The sequence below is a fragment of the Gopherus flavomarginatus genome, chromosome 7 (assembly GCF_025201925.1).
Source record: "Gopherus flavomarginatus isolate rGopFla2 chromosome 7, rGopFla2.mat.asm, whole genome shotgun sequence".
Lineage (NCBI taxonomy): Eukaryota > Metazoa > Chordata > Testudines > Testudinidae > Gopherus > Gopherus flavomarginatus.
In genome coordinates this window covers 92,169,366-92,190,750 of record NC_066623.1, presented here as the reverse complement: position 1 = coordinate 92,190,750, position 21,385 = coordinate 92,169,366, and the positions used below count along the sequence as shown (strand labels likewise).

Here is a 21,385-nt window from a genome sequence, read left to right as displayed (position 1 = left end):
ACACTATGTCTGATCCAAGCTTCAATATTATTAGTCCCCTTACAGATATGAGCAGCAAACTGACTAAAAATTAGTTTTATGAATGCTACAAAATAAGATTATTTGTATTAAAAAAAAAATGGAGCTTGCTCTGTTCCATCACAAAAGCTCACTCCTCCAAAGCCTCCACTCATCCTCAGGCACCATTTTAAACCTCACTTTCATTAATTTAAACAACAGTGCTTCCCATCCCACTTGCATGTCCATGTTAAACTCTAGCAGTTAATAAACAGCCACTTCCTCCAGACACTCCCATATCACCCATATCCACAAGCCCATTTTTATCCTTGTATGTGCGTGCACTCTGCTGGTACTGGGAGCATTCTCTGCATGAACCCCCTGAAAGGCACCCCCACTAACAAAATGACACTGTAGAGCCAATGGACTTGAACTGCTCCCGGGGGCACTGAACTGTGGATTACAATTACTGAGGTGGAATGGGCCAACCCCATAACCACCAGTAGGGTTGGGCTAGGTAAAAGTGACACCCAGCAAAGAGAAATCTAGCCAACAGAACAGAAACTGATTCCACAAAGAAACCATATGCACAAATAATTTTCACAGGGAACAATACAATGTGACGCTGCCCTGCCTGTTCAACAACACAAACACAATGGTTCCATTACTGAAGTCTTTATTCATTTACCCTTTCCGTTCACTCTGAAAATGGAAATGATTTTATCGAATTCCAGCCTTTCTGAATTAATAAGGAAAACAAATTCCAGACATGGCACTGGTGAGCAGCCTGCCAATACCTCTATCTCTAGCTATTCATCAATTCTGTCAAGATGGGCTTGTGCATTACACTGCCACAATCCTCACAAGGTGCATAGAACTATTTTGAAGGGTAAACAAAATATAATTAACTTAACACAAAACCCACCAATATAACTCTCATTAAAATTACACAACAATTAAGTGAGATAAATATGTAAATATATTTGGAGCTAGGAGTGTCTACACCTGAAAGAGTGTCAAAAAAGATAATTGCCATCACAACAGTGCTAAATATACCAAGATTAAATTGATGAGATTTACATCAAAACATGGTAACAGTAACAGCAGCATTACTTTACCAATGTGGGCTTACAGGTAACAATTTCTGTTGTATCTGTTCGTACTCAGAAGAAGAAATGCTGTGCACAGCACATTAAATTAGCAAAGCCAGAATTGTTAATTTTACTGTTCACTGAAATCCTATTTAAGTAAATATTGCCGATCACAGAAGCTGCCATACAGAAGGAAATAATTAGAATAAAGTCAAATGCATGTTTAATAAATGCCAAAGTTATTTATTACATAAAGTAATGAAAATGTGCAAGAATACTAAATTATAGTCAGAAACTGAAATTATATCTTATTTCTTGCACAGTCTTCTGTACATTGTTTGAATAATCATGTTTTATTAACAAAGGTCCCAGTCCTGCATGTGTGTAACTTTAGTCACACAAGTGGTCCCCCCTGAAATCAATGAGACCAATCATGTCTGAAGGTAAGCCAGTGCATAAGCTTGCAGGACTGCATCCTAAGGCCTCATATGAGTAGTAGTATTTATGCAATAAAGTTAGTAATAAAGACTACTGATCTTCTGTGCATATACATCACCCTTCATCTGAGGATTTCAAGTACATTACAAAGCTGCTCATTTTTTTAATTCTGCGGCTACATTTAAATAAATGTGACATCCCATACCACTGCTAATAAGAGAACTAAGCCTATGGGGAAGAGGTCAAGACCAAATATGACCCTTCGCCCCACTCCTCCCAGAAAACACATGGTGAATAGCCAGGCAACTCCCATTCACAGCTATTTGGGAAAAGAAAGGGTGCAGTGACAAGAATGTGGCCAGCTCTCCTCAGGTGCATAATGGGGAGAGAGTAAACGCAGTTCTGGGCCATGGCTTGCCACAAATGTCATAAAAGCCCCAGCAGTGCATGCTGGAATGGGAGCTCTGCCACTTTTACAGGTTGCAGTTTGTGTACACCACTGCAACAGATCTTTGCCCTTCAAACAATATAATCTCCAAGTGTAAATAAGACCACAGAGGAACTCTGGCTTAGCCAGCCAGAACTTCAGCAATTTCCACTGTTGCTTGGCCACGTCTCACCTTGCTCCAAGCAGTGACTTACAGCTAAAATCTGGCCTTCTGGCTCCCAGGGAGGGAAAGGTTGCAGTTTATATGTTGTGACAGACCCAGGCCAGTGGGGTACAGGAGTATGGTAGAGGGCAAATATACTGGTCAATGGATGAGTAGTTTTCTGTTCCCTGCGTGATCAGAGCAGGGGCTGCACTAGAGTAATCAGGAACCTGCTAGAACTGATTAAGGCAGACAGGCTGATTAGATCACCTACAGTCAATTAAGGCAAGCTAATCAGGGCACCTGGGTTTAAAAAGGAGCTTACTCCAGTCAGGTGAGGAGGAGGCAGAGGAGAGGAAGTGCCTGTGAGGAGCTGGGAGCAAGAGGCACAAGGAGCTGAGTGTGAGAGGGTGTGCTGCTGGAGGACTAAGGAATACAAGCATTATCAGGCACCAGGAGGAAGGTCCTGTGGTGAGGATAAAGAAGGTGTTTGGAGGAGGCCATGGGGAAGTAGCCCAGGGAGTTGTAGCTGTCATGCAGCTGTTACAAGAGGCACTATAGACAGCTGCAATCCACAGGGCCCTGGGCTGGAACCCAGAGTAGAGGGCGGGCCCGGGTTCCTCCCAAACCTCCCAACTCCTGATCAGACACAGGAGGAGTTGATCCAGACTGTGGGGAAGATCACTGAGGTGAGCAAATCTGCAAAAAGTGTAGGACCCACCAAGGTAGAGGAGGAACTTTGCCACAATGTATATACAATTCCCAAATCCTGTCTACCAACAAAAATAATTTAAAATATTGTTCATTTTAGTATTTAATACTACAAACAGCATTCAAATGTTTGTCTCATTGAAATGGGAAAGAGTTTGATCCAGCACAGTTAAACGGATCACATGATAAGAGTAGCTTTGAAGGAATAAGTATATTTCACCTTTTCTATTGCTAAATACCCTGTTCACCAAAATAAAAAGCCAATTCCATTACATAATTTAAAAGTTTTGATAAATCAGAAGGTTTTCCTTTACTTAGAAAAATCCCTCCAACTTTTGCATGGATCAAGTTTTGTGTTTTTTTTAACTACATTAACTCTTCCCCAGCATTGTGTGGGTTCCTGAGATGTAGACACACTTTTAAACATTTTAATTGTATTAGGCCATTAATGGGTAAAATAATTTATTAGAAAATCTGTTAGAACCTCTTCACTCCTTGATGTTTTCAACTTCTAAAAGTCAACATTTTCCAGTAGAAAAATTGCTAGATAAAAAAAGTTTTGTTTCCATGTTGACTTTCAACACTGTTTAGTTAAGAGAGAACAACGATAACTTAGGTTCTTCTGCGGAAAATTCCAGCACTGTGAAATACACTTTTGTTTTGACTAGTGTTTTGGTATTTAATTTGTCTCCACTTCAGAGTGATGTCTGTACATAAGATGTAATTAACAATAGGGAAAACTGTTCTATGAAATATGATTTTCAACCCATTAAGCAAATTTTCTCACTATGATATGAAAAATGTCAACTACTTAATTAGCACACCTACTTTGCCTGAAACCCCAAGTGCATCTAAACTACATTTTATGCTGGACTGGAAAAAGAAAACCCACATCAATTATGCCTGTTCTCAATTGTACAACTATTTTAAAATGTGTGAATAGTTAAGACAAAATTGAAAAATTACCATAATAGACTTTTGACACTTCCCTGCTTAGGCAAAAATTAATTCTAACTCTCTGTTTTTGTGCAAAGCCTTTATAATTTCTCTAATCTTGAGTTCCCATGAGAGGGAACACAATACTTCCAAGTACAAGAGCGTGAGGCATGGCATCCTCTTTTTAGTTATGCAGTTTATTTGATGGACGTCTAAACCACTAAGCCTCCCTTTGTGCTTATGTAAGCCATTCTCAGTGGAATTATAAGTTAATTTCAGTGAAATGAAGTTTTAGGAAGAATGTACTATCTTACACAGAAAGGCTTACTAAAGCAAGGCTTTTTAAAGAAAGCATCTGTTTTGTGAAATGCTCTAGAAACTAGTATAAAGGTAGCTAAAAAGGAGTTTGATTTTAAAAAGTACTTTTCCTCACAAGCCTTACTCTCCGCCCCCCACCACACACACACTGCTGGCAAGATCTAGTGGAATGAGTAATTTTAAAAAGAAGCTTCTGAACTTACATCTTTTTTTCAGTTTATTTTTCTTCTCCACACATGGAGAAGCTCTACTAGTGAAATCAACCAGAGTGATAACCTGATAGGCATCTTCAGTTTTATTTTTGGTGCTTAAAGTGATTCCTGTAGCTTATGCAAGCAAAGTAAATCAGACCTACCACTGGCTTTAACACTTCCCATACAGAGTACAGTATGTCGCTCACATATTAAATTCTCACAGAGAAATATTTAAAATAGATTCCTGTGCCTTCAGCTACAGTGAGCATACATGCACACACACACGTGTACACATATCAGATACTATACAACAACAGCACATGGTATATTATGATGCTGCCAACCCTATTAAAGTCATACAGAGCTTGCATATATATTTAGTCTATTCCCATGCAAGACAGAAATACATTATTTGCATATCATTATGCACTGGAAACCTATTCAATTATTCCCACAGCAGACAACTCACCAGAATGACCTAAATAGTATTCACTCTTCTGACTCAAAATTTGAAGGAACAGCAAACAAACGAAGAATGAGGCAGACATAGGCACAAAGATTTAGAACATTTAAATAAGAACCTGGGCTAATAAATGACAAATGCAGATGAATGCAGACAAATATAGCATAATGAATCCCACAGGAGCAAAGAATAATGAAAAAAATAAATTATATGCTTAATGGAAAAGGGCTATCGCACAGAGAAGAAAGAAATCCGAGTTATTGCACCAAAAAGCTTCAAGCCTCAGTCAAATGTGCTGCTGTCAGGATGAGGGCAAAGAAGATGCTCAACTGCACTGCTGAAGGAACACAGTATTAGACACAACCTGCCCTTGTTTGCAGCTCTAAGTAGAAAAAAGGTTCTTCTGACATCAGCTGATAGAGGCAAAGGAATTCAGAGAGCCATAGCAGCATTAACTGCGTATCACTCGGTCTAGACACTGCAACGCTTCATATATCACCAGCATTTGAAGACCCTTATAGAGCACAATAGGGATTGTGTTTGGTTAAAACCCTTAAGAATATCAAATTGGAATTTGTAACAATGAGATTACAACAAAGACTGGTCCCTTGGCATAGACCCTTCAGAACACAACATATAGAAATCTGTGCACTGTAACATCACAGCCTAGAACCTGGGAAAGGAACGGAGCACAATCCCCTAGAACAGAGGTTCCCAAACTGTGATGTGTGTACCCCGGGAGCATGCTAGACATCTCTGGGAGGTACGTGAGAGAAATTGTGTAATGGAGGATTTTGTTTATTTAATTTTTTGCATTTTCATTACAGGCTACTCAGACCAAGCTTTAAAACTCTAGGGGAATTTGTTATATAAAATATGATAGTTAATTTACTTCAAGATATACAATGAGAACACAGATACAAAAAGAGACGCTGTACAGCACAGGTTCAGCAACTGTTCAGTCTAACTGAGCAGGGGGGAGGGGGAAGGTTCCAATCATATATGTCGCACTATATCTGACATAGGAGTGAAATATGGAAAGGTGGCTAAAGACACAGCTAAAGCAGAACACCCAAAGTATCAGTGATGAGAAGCATGCTGAAACTGCTGGGGGGATGACTACTGACTCAAAATGTGGATCTGAGCCTGTGAAGAGAAACACTGACACAAGGGACGAAACAGGATCTATATCAAAGAGACATAAATATGAGGAAAAGTACACCAACATGGGATTTACTTGGACTACAGTCAGTGAATATCCTCAGCTGCAGTGTGTGTTATGTGGTGATGTCTTGTCAAATAATAGCCTAAAACGATCTCCTCTACGCAGACAGTTGGAAACAAAACATGAACTAGGACAAACCATCAGAATTTTATATTGGATGTGGGCAGAGCTAATGGCAAGCAAGAAAGTTTTGTACTCTGCTGCTGCCACCGATGAAAATATTAAGGCTCTTGAAGCATCATACTTAATGAGTTACAGAGTTCTGAAGTCAGGAAAACCTCACACCACAGTAGAGTAACTAATATTACCTGTGGCTGCAGACATGGTAAGCTTGGAGAGAAGGCCCAAAAATTAATTCAGTTAGTGCCATTGTCAAACAACAGTGTCACACTGAATAGATGATATGGCCAATGATATCCTAACTCAATTAGTGAACCATGTCACTAGCAGCCAGTACTTTGCTCTGTAACTGGACAAATCCACACACATGGCAGGCTTAGCTCACCTTCTGGTGTCTGTGCAGTACATTTACGAAGGTGTAAAACAGGAGGACATTTTGTTTTGCCAGTCACTGCCTACAAGAACAGCAGCTATGGAGATTTTCTGGTTGCTTCACAGCTTCATAAAACCAATATGATATCATCTGGTCACAATGCATTGGTATCTGCACCAGTGGAGCAAAGCCAATGACTGGTAGGCATAGTGAAGCAGTGACACGTATCACAGAGGTCACTCAAAATGCGATGTGGGGGCACTGCAGTATACATAGGGAAGTACTTGCTGCCAAAATTATGCCTAGCACCTTGAAGAAGGTGCTGGACTTTATAAAAGCTCGACCGTTGAATCCCAGAATCTTTTCCACTCTATGTAATGAGATGGGAAACGAGCATGTCAATCTATTGCCCCACACAGATGTTCAATGGCTATCAAGGGGCTAGCTCTTGGCACGTTTCTTCACTCCAAAGTCAAGGTATTCTTTACAGACTACCCGTCCCCACTCTCTCACTGTCTGCAGGACACAATCTGGGCTACTTGTCAAATATATTCTCTCGCCTGAATGAGCTAAGTATAGAACTTCATGGGCTGAATACAACCATTTTCAATGTCCAGGACAAAACTGAGTCAGTGATAAAAAGGACTCGCTCTGTAGAGGAAAACAACACTGAAATTTTCCCAAATATGCATGAATTCCTGACAACGAAGGAACTACAGTTGCAGGACAGTGTTAAAAGTGACATCAAGCAACATCTCACTGAATTGGTGAGACAATTACATGAGTACCTTTCCTCAATGCAAACAGATGGGTCCACTACCCTTTCACACATTTTTCTGCATTGCCCATGGCACAAGACTTGTCAGTAAAAGAACAAGAGAATCTCCTGGACATCAAGGCTGAGTTCCAACAAAAGCCGTTTGCTGAGTTTTGGAAACGTGAGCAGAGTTTCCCGAATTGTCAGACAGGGCTGTCAAGGTTTTGATGCCGTTTATTACAACTTACCTGTTTGAAAGTGGATCTTCATCACTCACTAGAATGAAATCAGAGTACTGACAGTGTCTTTGTGTTGAAAACAACTTACAACTCAAACTATCACTCCAAATATTATGCGCCTGTGCTCGAACCACCTCCTCCCTTACATTAATGGTGAGTAGTACTATTAAACCATTGTTTAAGTTGATCAAATGTAAGCATACATTAAAACAAACCATAAATGACATGTATGATCATTATAGTCTTATATATTATGTGTTAATGTATATTATAATTTGTATAAGCAACCAGTAGATCTGGAAGGTGTACACAATAAGGGAAGTTTGGAAACCTCTGCACTAGGAGCTCCTCGATGGATAACATTACGCAATGATAATCAGCATATTTAGTGCTCGCTTATAAAACAATGACGCTATATAAATTCATAGACAGATCAACTGATCACTTACAGTAGCAGCACCATAAAAACATTTATGAAATTGCATGGCATTGCAGTAATCACAGTATTTTTTCATTTAAAACATCATCTTCCATGTGTTAATCACATCAAATGGGGATGTCTCTACTAGTCCAAGTTCTCTCCTTCCAAAGTGAATGCTTATATTTAAAACATATTGAACACAAAATTTTCACACAATCATGTGAGAAATCAGTGGAAGTAACTAACTGACTGTAAAACTGCTTAGAAAAATATAAGCTATTTTAAAGGCTGGCATGTTATTTTTGTCTATAAAGCCCCAACTGCTTGCTTGCAACATACACTCAGCAACTCCTCTTGCTTCTGTTCTGGTTTTCTACCCCAAGGAATGATCAACTTTTCTCTTGCCACCTGGGATGCCTGGAACGTTTTCCTCAACATGTCCTATGTGACAGTACTCTCCCCTCCTTCAAATCCCTCCTACAAAACTTACTATTTTATCTTTTACCTACATCCCAACACTCTTCCTGACCTTGCTCCCTAATTTTAATGTATTAACAGAAAAGGGGAGAATGATAAAACAGATTAATGGCCTGTGTTATGCAGTAGGTCAGACTAGATTATCATAATGGTCCTTTCTGGCCTTAAAATCTATGAAAGCTTCTCTCACTGTTATCCATGTCCTTTGCTCCATATCCATTGCACTCTTAATGTGTGCGCACTCTGTCACTGTTGTCAGAAACTTTTTCCCTTAGAGCTGCCCATGGGATCAGATTGAGCGCCCTCCACTGCCACGCACTCTAGCTAACAGACATAAAGGGAGCAGCACCATTGATTCCCTCTGTTTCTTCTTGCCAGAAACTCAGATGCAGAGGGGTAAGGAGGGCAAGTCATGGAATGAATGTGTACAGCACATCTCAAACCACAACAGTTACAGAACAAGCTAGTAACTTTTTTTCTTCGAGTGATTGCACATGCGCATTCCACTCTTGGTGAATCACAAGCCATGAAATCCAGAGGTGGGATAGGAGTCTATCTGAACTAGGACTGAAGAACAGTTCTCTCAAATCTGCTATCATTTTTACAATACGGAGGGATGGCACAATGGATGCAAATGTGTTCATCGAAGACCAGGTTCCTGCTCTACAAATATCTATGATAGGCACTTGAGCTAGAAAGGCCACAGAAGCCACTTGCCATCTGGTCGGATGTACTGTCACTCTGCTTGGGGGACTACTACTAGCCAAATCTTTGCACAAGTGAATAAAGGAGACTATCCATGATGAAATCCTCTGAGAAGAGACTGGGAGCCCTTTCATCCTGTCTGCGATTTTCACAAACAGCTGGGAAGACAAGAGGAGCTGCTTGGACCTGTTGAAATAGAAAGCCAATGCTCTTCTGATGTCTACTGTATGCAGCCTTTCCTCATCTTTATTTGAGTTAGACTTTGGGAAGAATGACAATAAGTAAATCACTTGGTTAATACTGAAGTTGGCCAGCACTTTTGAAACAAACTGGATGAGGATGTAGGTAAACCTTATGTTTAAAGAAAGTTAGAGTGGGGTCAGACATTAGTGCATGTAGTTCACCTACTCTCCTAACAGAAGTGATGGCCACCAAAAATGCCACCTTCATTGACATATGTAGTAAGGAACAGGTAGCTAAAAGCTCAAAGGAAGGCCCAAGCTCTAACAATGTCAAATTCAAGTCCCACAGGGGAACAGAATCTTGTATGTGAGAATATAACCACTCCAGGCCTTTCAAAAAAATAATTGACATCTTATTAGAAAATACAGAGCGATTATCGACCTGAGGGTAGAAAGCTAAGATAGTTCTACCAAAGTCCTCCTAGCAGATAACAACCAAGAGTCCAAGATAAGATGGATTGAAAAATATCTCGGTAAAACTTCAGATTATTGGGAACAGATAGAGAATTGTTTCCACTTCACCAAGTAAGTAGATCTAGTATATGGCTTCCTACTATTTAAAAGCACATCCTGAACCTCTTTTGAACAAGATTCTTCCCCAGTGTCTAGCCATGGAGCATCCATCCAGGCTGTTAAATGAAGCAGGCAAATAGGATCTTGGGAAATTAGGTCTGAGTCCAACAGAAATAAAAGTGGAGCTTTTATGAAAGGGAGAGGAGAGTGGAGAACCAGTGCAGCCAAAGCCAAGCTACCACCGCTCTTTGGGGGTGATTTAATTATGTCAATGAGAGAGCTCACCTGTTCACACAGAGCAGCTACACATGAGATCTTACAGTGGTGCAGCCGCTGTAAGGTCTCTAGAATAGACATAGCCCAAGAGGCTGTGAGGTTGTTTGAACTGGCAATGCAGAAATCCCAGAGTCAGGCTGCCTCTCTGCAGAGCTGCGATGAATGGACCCCTCCTGGCCATCATTACCAGTTTTCTCCTTGACAGAACTGTAGGATGAGAGCTCTGAGAAACAAGAGGCTAATGCAGAACTGGGCACTGCAGTGATTGAACTGATTCAGCGAGTGCTGTTATGATACCATGGGAGCGATTTCCTGCACTGCTGGGAAAACCAGCACTGACAAAGACAACAAGTCCCTTATTGCCGCAAACACCTCTGCCATTGCTGGTAATAGAATTGCTGCTGTTTGGTGAGTAACTGAAAACAACAGCACCGTAGAAGTTATAGATGCTGTTTCAGGTATCAGACTTGACAGTGCCTGTCCCAGCGCTGGAGTCAACAGTGCCCTCCTTAGCTGTTAACCTGGATGAGTGCTTAGATTTGGGATGTACTCTACTCAATTCTCTATCCCCCTTCCTGCTGTGGTTTAGGACCTAGAGATCTTCCTTTTCCGGTCTTTTCCTTAGGAGCCTTATGGCTCTTCCTCTGCACCGGAGATTGTGACGAGATGCCGCCTCTGCCAGCGTTGGCAGAGCACTTCTCACTGTTGATGATGAAGTGGTTGTTCTCTCTGTGTGGGAAGGCTCTGTTGGTCGTCTCAGCACAGCTTCCGTTAAAAGAAACTTCAGCCTGGCCTCTCTCTTTTTTTTGGTCCAAGACTTCAAGTCCTTACAAATTTGATATGTGAGATTCACCCAGACACTTTAAACAGCTCGCAGGTCGCTCACAGGCATCGGCTTGGATAAAAAAACAAGACTTGAGGACCAGTGACCAAGGCATTTCTTGGTACCAAAAACAGAACCCCAAGCAGGAAACTGAAAAATGACTGCTTGGGTGCCTTACGCAAGCTGCCCTGCAATGCATTTAGTTATTTGGTACATTCTACCACACTACAAGGCTTGTAATATTATTACATTCAGTGTCTTCCTGATGTTCAGAGATTAACAAAAAGTGCTAATACTGGCTTTGTGGCTCTAACAGAGAATGTGGGATGTACAGACAGAAGGAATTTCCATAGCATGAATATGTTGGTAATCTATGCCCTAAAAATAAAGTTCCCCATAATGACTGCTAAATTTCTAGGATTCAGGAAGCAGTGTTTAAAGAGAAAAAACTTATGTCAATGAAGATTCCAGATGTCTACTTATCCTACATCTTGAAGATTAGGAACAGAAATTCTCCATGGTATTCTGACTTGATGAAATAGAGATGAACTAGATCCTTGACTGTGGTTGAAGATCACACAGCACAGATCCGGGAGTGGGGGGAGGGAGAGAGAGGGGTCATGGCTAAAAGTCCCCCTAACACCTCCTTTGCTAAAGAAGAAAGGAAGGGAGGGGTATAGGAACCACTATACTTGTTCTCTGCCACTGGAGGATTCCCCTTATACTGGCATAATCCTCTCATGCCCATTTATGCCAACTTTGCAGGCAGAATCCACCAGCAGTACAATGCAAAGCAGTTCCACCACACTGCTGGCTGTGGCCAAAAGTCTGCTAGATAACTGTTATGGAAGTGATGCACTCATTTTGTGTCTTAAATTTCTTCTGAATGTATGAGATGGGTCAAAATTATAAAGTACTGATAAATATTATCCAAAGGTTTCTGTAGTTTCATTTATTCCTTAGAGAGAGAGATCATTTTGAAAAAAAGTCAGCAATGCACTGTATTAGAGTAGATTAGAACATCACTAATGTTGTGAATTAGTGAGTGTCCAAAAAGGATAACACATCAAAACGTTTATTAGACCAAATGTGGTTTAATTTTAATTCTTTATTATAATACTTCACAGCATTCTGGGAAATACTGTAGTACATTGTTACTTTGATTAGTATGAGGCCTCATTAGAGCATTCTGCTATTTAGCCTTTGCATGAGAGATGGCAAGGGCCAACCTCATTTTTACATATTAGAAAAGTGCAAGCCAGTGAGATTCCATGGTAATTGAAAAGATGAAAATTAATTTGAAATGTTCTGCCCAGCATTATAGGTTCTGTAATTCAACTAAAAGCAAATCAGCATTTGGGGTTGTTGTTTTTTTAAATGACTTCTGGAAGTGAAAGCCAGAGAAATAGATGATGGCACTGTTTGTCTCAGCTAGCTTTGTATAAACTTAGTGGAAGTTATCATGGCAATCAGTCATTCGCTTGACTTTATAAAGCAAGCATGAGCATGTGAACATCTTTCAGTTTTGGGGCAGTAAGACAGTATTCCCATTGTAATTTTTTGATTATCCTTAACCTTGGAGTTCATGCACATTTCTTTTGGAGGGGCCAGATGAGCAAACAGCAGCCAGGAACTTGCTCTTGCATGCATACAATCTTGGCAGCATCTCTCTTCAGTGCTCTATGTCCATGCACATTGTGGAAGTTGGCAATAACCTACACCAGCATTTGGTCCTATTGACAGAATGTTTCTTTTACTTCTCTTGGGTACAGAAGTAGCTATCCTTGCTCTTGGGGTATTGTGAGGCTGCAAGGCATGAAAAGCAGAAGCTACAGAAAACTCAACAATTCCCACATAAGCCTAGTACTGAAAGAAACTAGATTCACAGCACAGCAGCTAGATCTTAGGAAGGGAACTCAGAACTGTTGTTTACTGGGTAACATCCATACACAATTCCATTTGCCTCCTTTTGTCCCGTTTACAAGTACAGGCAAACAAAACACAAGTTTAAACTGTGCTCAATTATAAGTATTTGTACTTACAAAGTGAAAAGGAGATGGAACCCAGCATGTGAACGTGCACATACACACACACAAACATACACACACACACATACTAAAAATGACACACAGTGTGTCCATTTCTAACTTTCTTCAGCATTAACAGACCCCGCAAATCGTAGAGACTGAAAAGGTAGAATAATGAGTGCAATATATTGTATTTTACCACAGCATACAAAAGTAACCAGCATCCCTAACCTTGAGAATGTTGGCTTAAATTCAATCACCGGAGGAGAAGGAACCCACACATTTTGATGACCATCACCAAGCATCATGGTTTTCCACGTCTAGTCCAAGGTGTACAGAAGCACTGACATGGCCACTGATTGCCTTCCATCTACTCTCTTGCAGTCACAGGAGATGGCAACACTAAAGGAGATAGCTGAACAAACACACAGCTGCTGTTGATCAAACCTGCAGAAGAGGAAGAGGAGGAGCTCCACTGTGGCCTGGTCTACGCTGGGAGGGGAAATTGATCTAAGTTACGCAACTTCAGCTATGTGAATAATGTAGCTGAAGTCGACGTACTTCGATCGACTTATTGTGGTGTCTTCATTGCGGTGAATCGACTGTTGCCGTTCCACCGTCAATTGTGCCTGTGCCTCTCGCCGAGCTGGAGTACAGGAGTTGTCGGGAGAGCGCTCAGGGATGGATTTATCATGTCTAGACTAGACGCAATAAATCGATCCCTGCTGGAACAATCGCTGCCTGCTGATCTGGCCGGTAGTGAAGACATACCCCTAGTGAGAGATGGAGAAATGCAGGACTTTTCTTCTTGACTACTTGCCTGGTGATTCTGACTCATGGCATCACTAGGCAGAGGGAATACATTCTATACATAGAATATGTGTATTTTGTATACAAACACATAGTAATTAAGGATACCCACCTTAAAGGGGCTTGATTTTCAGAGAGGAAGTTTGTAGCAATTCCTAAACATACACTTGCATCTCAAGTTGAACACTCAAAAAAAAAATCACTGGTTGCTTTTGAAAATTGTGTCCTATACATTTGAAAATGAAGTAAAATCTTCAATATGAGTTTCATTCATCAATTTATTTTTTTCTCCACATAAATTGTTCTAATCCAAGAATATCAATGTCTGCATCTAAACTAAAACCTGTATTGCCTGTGTTCTCTTACTAAGCATTTTATGTGCCTGATTAAAATTTAAAAAACCCTTAACTCATTTTATAAAAGATGAATAAAATTTACATAGTGCTAATCACCATTTTATATTCAACCAATTAAAGTGAAATGAACCTAATAACATGTAAATAAATGAATTCTGACCCATCTGTTTGTCACTGTTTAACAAAGCAGGAAGTATTTTCCACAGAAAGTACCATTTTTTAAGTTAAACTTAAAATCTTAATTTCAAATTTAGACTATGAAAGAAAAAAGGAATAGTTTAATTGCAAATTAATGTCTGCTAGGTAACTGTAAAATGCAATTATATTGGAAATCACCTGTTTCTTCTGCATTATTCCTCCAAGGGGGTATCCCTTCACTAGATTGCATTGCTCGCACAGGTTTCCCAACAGATAACCTTGTTAAAATTTGCTGAACTTATCCTGGCAAGTATTAGTTCATTCATCCAAAGATGACTCCCATCATCCACTACTTCCCTAGGAGTTAACCAATCCAAAGAGCAATGAAATCAGATGTTTCTCAGCAAAGGACAGTTTTAAATAAGTTATTAAAAGCAACTCATGAAAAAAGATTGTATTATAAATACAGGTGAGTCTCATGTTATGCAGGGGTTCCGTTCCACGTTTAGTGTGTAAATCAAAACCGCATATAGTCAAAATTACATTGAGTTGAATGGCGGGCGGAATCACCCGCACTACAGGTACTGTATTAAAATCGTTATTTTTCTCTCTTTTTTTGTTTTTGCCGATCGCATAAAGCTGAAATCATGCATGTTAAATGCGCGTAAGATGCGACAGACCTGTATGCTAAAGATGACAGCTCAATGTGTAGTTCTTGTGCTGCTTGGAGCTGATGTGCCATCGTCTTAAGGAGAAATGGCACCACCTGTCTCCTTGCAAGTGAGATGGTGTGTATGTGTAACAATATTCTGCCCATGGACTGGGTTAGTGTGAAGATTTCACCAGTGAAGTAGAACATGAATGTCAGCTCCATATGTCTGTAAGGGAGCCACATCAAGATTGTTTTATATGGAAGTGGCAGCTTGTACTCACTGCCTTGAACCCACAGGCATTGTGATAGCCACTTCCCCAACCTCTCATCTGGGTGAAAAAAGCAGGGAAGGAATATCTTACGTAGATCCTTCTTCTATGGATGCCTACAGGAGACATGCATCCCTTCCTCGTGGAGGAAGCCAGGAGAGACAACAGTTTAAATCCTTGGGTGCTGACAGCTTCTCCCAGAAGTGCAGTATGTAAAATACTAGATTCAAAGAAGGAAATGTCTTGATGTAGGTGCAGAGGGAAAAGATTCCATTTTGAGCCAAGACAAGTGAGAGTGAAGATCCCTGCTGTCAGGAACAGGCTCTCATTGTTGGAGCTCTGCCAAAGTAGTATGCTCTGGAGGTGCAAGGAACCATCCTCATGGTCGGCTTTCGTTATAGTTACTGGACTACATTTTGAAAGCCCTTACCAGGATCAGTACTGGCTTCTGTGCATTGGATTGTTGTTGTTTTTATTGAGTATTTCTGTGTTATAGGCCCTCACAAAGAACAGCAAAACCAAAGCATTTTAGAAACCTGAACACTCTACATTTTACTTTCTTGACATATGAACACGGTTTCAATGTTTTCCTTCAAATTTCGCAAAAAACCTCTCTCCTCTATACTTGTGGGCATGATTCTTCTCCCAGCTAAATCAACAAAGAACAGGAATAACGTCACTGAAAATGAATGAATTTACATAGCACTGTAAAACAATAGAGATCGGAATCAGGTCCCAAGAATAAACAAACAATAGATGGGGAGAGTTTTGGGGCCAAAGTGAGATACGGGATGAAACCAGAGATGAAAATGAAACCTTGGTTGCAAGGTTAACTATGGAACTACTGTCCTGAGCAGTTCCGTAATTACCTTTGACAATCACAAACTGCTCCAACCGCAACCGTGGTCTCTCTGCTCCCCTTCTACAGCTCTGAAGACACCTTATCCATTTTCTTCCTTTAATTTTTCATTTGATGCCCCATGTTGCAGTCCTCATCCTTCCAGCTATGGATTGGATGGGACAGTCAAAACTGTGCATTAAAACCCTAATACAACAAAATATTTAACTCATTAAGTAGTCTCAACTACTCACATGCTTAAAATGAATCAAGTGCTTAAGAGCTTTGCTGAACTGGAACCTCAGTGGCAAAAAAAAGTTCTTGTTGAGCAATGCAAAGGTATGCTTACCCTACAGGATTAATTTAATATAGTAATCCCTTGGGGCTACAATCATAATTCTTTCTCCTTAACAGTTACTTCTAGAAAAGCAATTTTTTTAGTTGCTAATTTTGAAGGTTTCTGTTCTCAAATTAGGATCAAATAGTTCTCTGGGGAAATGAAACAGTAATTTATTTGCTAAGTTTCATTAGTAAAAAAAGCAACAAAGGGATACTAGATACATTAGGATATTCATTTACTAGTTTCTATAGCAATGTGTGTTTTCACCAGACAAGTAGAGTACATATAGGAATGCTCAACCCATCAGAAGTAAATGCAGAGCATTCTAGGTCGCACGCCTAGTGTGGGCCTCTCACTCCCGCCTTAGAGCACATTGACAAGCTACAGTGAACCTTAAAGTTACTATTACAAACAAAAATCTAAACTATTGTACTGCTCCATAATGCTAATGTGTTTTCGCTTAATATGATCAGTATTTAACAAAGGACTGGAAGAAATAAGTATCCAATCTGATTCTGGCCTCAAGTTGCCATTTAATTAAGTTTTTAATTATAACAAAATTAAGAGAATGGACACATATCATTGAAACATCCCTTTCATCAATATCTGTAACGTTACTGGGCGACATTATAGGAGGATAGTTCAAATGTCAAGCTCCGATTAAGCAAGGTGTATAAGCATGTGCCTAAATTTAAGTGCATGAGAAGCTCCACTGAAGTTAGGCACATGTTTAAATACCTTGCTGAACTAAGGCCTTACTAATGAATGTTTTGTATATGATGAACAAAAACAGAATCTTCTAACATACAACTTATTTTTCTTCCAAATTTGACTTAAGTTAACATTTTTCTCTACCCTCTCACTAGAACAAAATAAAAGCAGAATTTAAAAAATGAAACAAAAAAACTGAACTGAAATACCTCCTAACTTTTTTGCCTTTTTATACACAAATTCAATCCAAATTTGTCTGCATATATTAGCATAAAAAAACCCTCACATTTTTAGGATGTCTTCTGTAGTACTCTTGTTAAGCTTGACTAAGCTATTTTGAAACTTAATTTAAATATTTTTGTTCTAGAGTACGTGATTACTTCATGCTACTTATAGGATATTTTAAGAATCAAAGAGCCATCATGTTGATTTCTAATGTCTTGGCAATTCATTCTGTACAGGCTGTCAACCAGTTGGCTGCCAAGCTCCCCCTAGTAATGTAATATTTCAAAAACAGGTTGTGTGTTCATTTCATGTGAATGCTTGTTTTATAGCAGATTTAAATTTTACATTAGTGGCTGTCCAGGCTCTTCCTTTTCCAATTACTTAAAATATTTTTAAATTTAATGTTTGTGCTTTTTGTTTTAGAATGGTAAAGCAATTATCTCCCTTTTCTGTGTATGTCTGATTTGCTCTATATTCAGAAAATGGGTGGTTTACATTTTAATATTAATACGCCCTTTGGTTTTTATCCTTTCATTTCTTGTGTGTCTGTATATTTAAATTGTGCACTAACGTATTGAGTCTGATACAAGTATTCAATTTAGAATTGCTAAACTCTATGTTGTTGTTGTCCTATTTTTATACTAATATGGTAACAGATTACTACTAATACCAGAGAAGTGCTGTGTTGAAGTCAAAATTGGGCGCAGTGTTTCTTTTTTATGCAATTCATATGTAAAACAATTCAAGATGTACTGTACCTGATTTTTTCTCAGATAGCAAACAAATGAGAAATCAAAGAGAAGCCTTTTAATGGCTACCATATTACAGTGGTTTAAAAACTGAAGAAAATATTAGAGATTATGTTTAAGGACCTCAAGAAACAGTGACAGACATTTGGTGATACCCAGAATACCAACAAACTTATGGTACCATTTGAATAGAGTTCCCAGCTATCTATTAGGCTATTCCAAGTAATTAAGATACAGGTCATCACATTATCAGGCAAAAGAATGTAAATGTGAAACATCCCCAGTCATCAACATAGAGTATATGCTGCTTGTCCTTTTCTTCAAAAAGAGTGCCTACTCCAGGAGCAGGGATTTGCCAGGGCATTCTGCCCCCTCACATACTCCGTGGATAAGGGCCTCCAAGGGGGTGGCATAGAGCTTTACATCATCCTATGCCAGGGAAATCCCTAGGTAACTAGGTCTGTCTAGCTGCTTTGCACCAGATGACAGGGAGGATCTAGTTCTATACTATTGGTAAGCTTCTGTTATAGCAACAAGATAAAGTATACGAAAATCATATTTCTGCCTTCCCACAATGCAGTATTCCATTGCAAAACATCACACAATAACCAAATGAACCATCCATGGTTATTAATTTCTTTAAGCTGTAAAAATATTACTGTGACATTTAATCTGGCCAGCCATCTTAAAGGTTAATTCTCTTTCCTGTTTCAGATTTTCCTCTAGGTGAACCAATCTGTGCAGTTTCTATTTACCTATTCCAAACAACCCACAAACTGTTTCACTGCTCGCTCTCACTGTTAAGAACATATTGACTTGCTGCCTGCTCTGTTGTTTAATTCATTTATGCGGAGAGTCAGGCATGAAGACAGAATTTTAAATGTGACATTTGCAGGCTGTTGGGTCATCTGAAGCTCTGACAACACCAGGGAATTCCTGACATACAAACTGGTCCTGATTTCCAATCTCCAATGTTCTGAACACATCAGATATTCTTTCCGAAGGTGCAGATATCAGCCAAAAAAAAAATTAAAATCCTGTGTGTTTACATCTTGCAGAAAAGGCCTGTATACTTGAAAGTTTTAAAATAAAGCCCATGTTTCCTTTAAGCTAAAACTGGCATTGCCTGCAGCAAGCAATTCAACTGCAAAGAAACACTCTGATTGACAAAGATACTTGGAAAGATCTACAACAACAACAATTAATAAATACTCATAGGATATTCTCAGCAATTTAAACATTTGGTGGATTTCCATTTTCTCCTGTTGATCTATCATAGTTCAAAGTCAATTGTGTCTGAAGGCCAGAGCTGTAGATAATCTGCCATCTAGACAATATTAACATCTGGCCCAATGAGCCAGCAGTTAATTACAGCCACAATTAGAACGAAATACCTAAGGCAAAACTTTACCAACAGTGCTTTTTGTTGTGATACCAGCTATGCTGCGCAAGGAACAGAAAGTATGATGGCACTACTGTAGTTGGAAATGGAAATGTTACTCAGATCTCATTCAGAATTATATTGGGAAGGGAAATTGTTTTCCCTGTTCAACTCTTCATTACAAATACACTGTGATAATGGTATTGTAATTTAGCTACTTTTTCAAAGACAGCAGGCATGCTGTAATTCGGGTCAAGATACAAGTTGGAAGAAATCTAGCTCTGTTTTTTAGGAGAAAAAATACAAAAATTTTAACTGCATCCTGTGCCATCGGTGAAATCAGAATTCTTGTGTCGTCCTGCAAGTATCCTTTCATTGCTGTGCTTTGAATAAGACTTTCATGATTTAACAGCTGTCATCTAAAGTTTGTGAGTGCCTCTAGCATAAGCACATTGATTCTGTAAAACCTAACAAAAGTATTACATTTTAAAGATTATGAATCTTGCTTATTCTGAAAGCAAATACTTGTAATGGAAAGGCATACCTGGTGTATTATCTGAGCTACAGGAAGCTGTTCAGCATATTTTAGTGGTTCTGTTGCCATCTCATCATTTGGAGCCCTGAAAATAAAGGAAGTTCATATTAATAAATGTTCTTACGATTATTACAAAAAACAAACTTCTGGAATTAAAAACAAAAAAAGCTACATTACTACCCACTGGCCATGGTTCGCCACTCCAGGCCAATAGGGGCTGTGGGAGGCAGTGCGGGCCAAGGGATGTGCTGGCTGCCCTTCCTGCAGCCCCATTGGCCTGGAGCGGCGAACCGCAGCCAGTGGGAGCCACGATTGGCCGAACCTGCAGACGCGGCAGGTAAACAAACCAGCCCGGCCCGCCAGGGGCTTTCCCTGAACAAGCGGCGGCCCTAGTTTGAGAACCACTGATCTAGAGGGAACAATGTTTTGCTTCATTATAATCGGAAAAGTAAATCCCCACCTTAAAATAGTTTTTAAAACCGAGAGAAAATAATAAGACAAGTTAGTGTAAATAAAACTAGTGTTACTCATGGCTGCTGTTTTTCACTGGGATAATTCAAATATGTAGAAAGTTTAAAACCAGCAGGCGGAAACCTGAGAAAACATTTTAATTTTGTTTTAAGTGAATTCAGCTGGTGAAAGATGCTTGCCTGATCTCCCTGGAGAATGAAGTTGTTTGTTTACAGAACAGGTGCAGCATTGGCAATGACAGTGCAAGCTTCTCCATATGGTCCCACTAAGGTAACTCAAATGTGACACCACCACGGGCAAGTGGATAAATCATTCTCCTTCCCTTCTCTGCCAAAAATGCCATTCAATGCCAGCTGTAGTGGTGAGTTTAACAATGCAACCACTTGTCCGCTTTGAACTGGAGTAAGACCTCCAGCTGGCTACCCCGTTGATATGCTGCTGAAACTGTACACTAGGTTTCCTTGTCATTAAACCCAGATAGAGCAGTTTCCTTGCTCACTCTCTCTCTCTGTCACTATGAGAGAGAGAGATGGCCCAGAAAGAAATCCAGTTAGCGTAAGATCTCTCTAGGAAAGAAAAAGGGGAAGTTGATTAGTAGGGAAAACCATTCTGAGGAACTCATTGAGTCTAAACCTGCTCCAATGTGTACACTCATGTACACTTTCAAAATGTATTTCAATCTTGGAGCCTCACTAGACAGCTCTCTGCTCCTGGATCCCCAACTACCAACAATGGCCAGAAATACTCTCTCTCTCATCTTCAGCTAACCAGAGAATTGAGCTCTTTCCTCTCCTGTACAGCACCTGCTTCAGGTCACCAATGTTTTGGTTGGAAACATGGTGTGTCTGGGACTAACCACCTAGGCTGCTCAGTCTTTTCATCGAGTGCAGAATGCAGCTGCCTACCCCTCTCAGTAGGGAAGAATTGTGAAAGCATATTACTGGTTGGCTACCATTATAGATGCCGACTTCTCC

At 39.8% G+C, this 21,385-nt stretch overlaps 2 protein-coding genes across 4 annotated transcripts in view; one reads left to right on the top strand and one right to left on the bottom strand.

The window, feature by feature from the left end:
* The window catches only part of PIGK (phosphatidylinositol glycan anchor biosynthesis class K), a 123,737-nt gene that overhangs the window by 14,703 nt on the left and 87,649 nt on the right, over positions 1-21,385 (bottom strand). The window contains exons 10-12 of one of the 3 annotated variants that reach the window (XR_007775426.1): positions 19,950-20,025; positions 13,498-13,709; positions 13,082-13,383 (exon numbers count right to left, since the gene is read on the bottom strand). The exons of 1 other annotated variant lie outside the window; for it this stretch is intronic. Coding sequence is in view for 1 of the 2 variants with exons in the window: in XM_050961892.1 (XP_050817849.1) it covers positions 19,950-20,025 (76 nt within the window). In the remaining variant the exon portion in view is untranslated. Of the gene's footprint in view, positions 1-13,081; positions 13,384-13,497; positions 13,710-19,949; positions 20,026-21,385 lie in introns of those variants that run through there. One more of the 3 variants, XM_050961892.1, reaches the window with a different exon arrangement.
* ST6GALNAC5 (ST6 N-acetylgalactosaminide alpha-2,6-sialyltransferase 5) overlaps positions 1-21,385 on the top strand; it is a 166,104-nt gene that overhangs the window by 134,610 nt on the left and 10,109 nt on the right. The window lies entirely within an intron of this gene.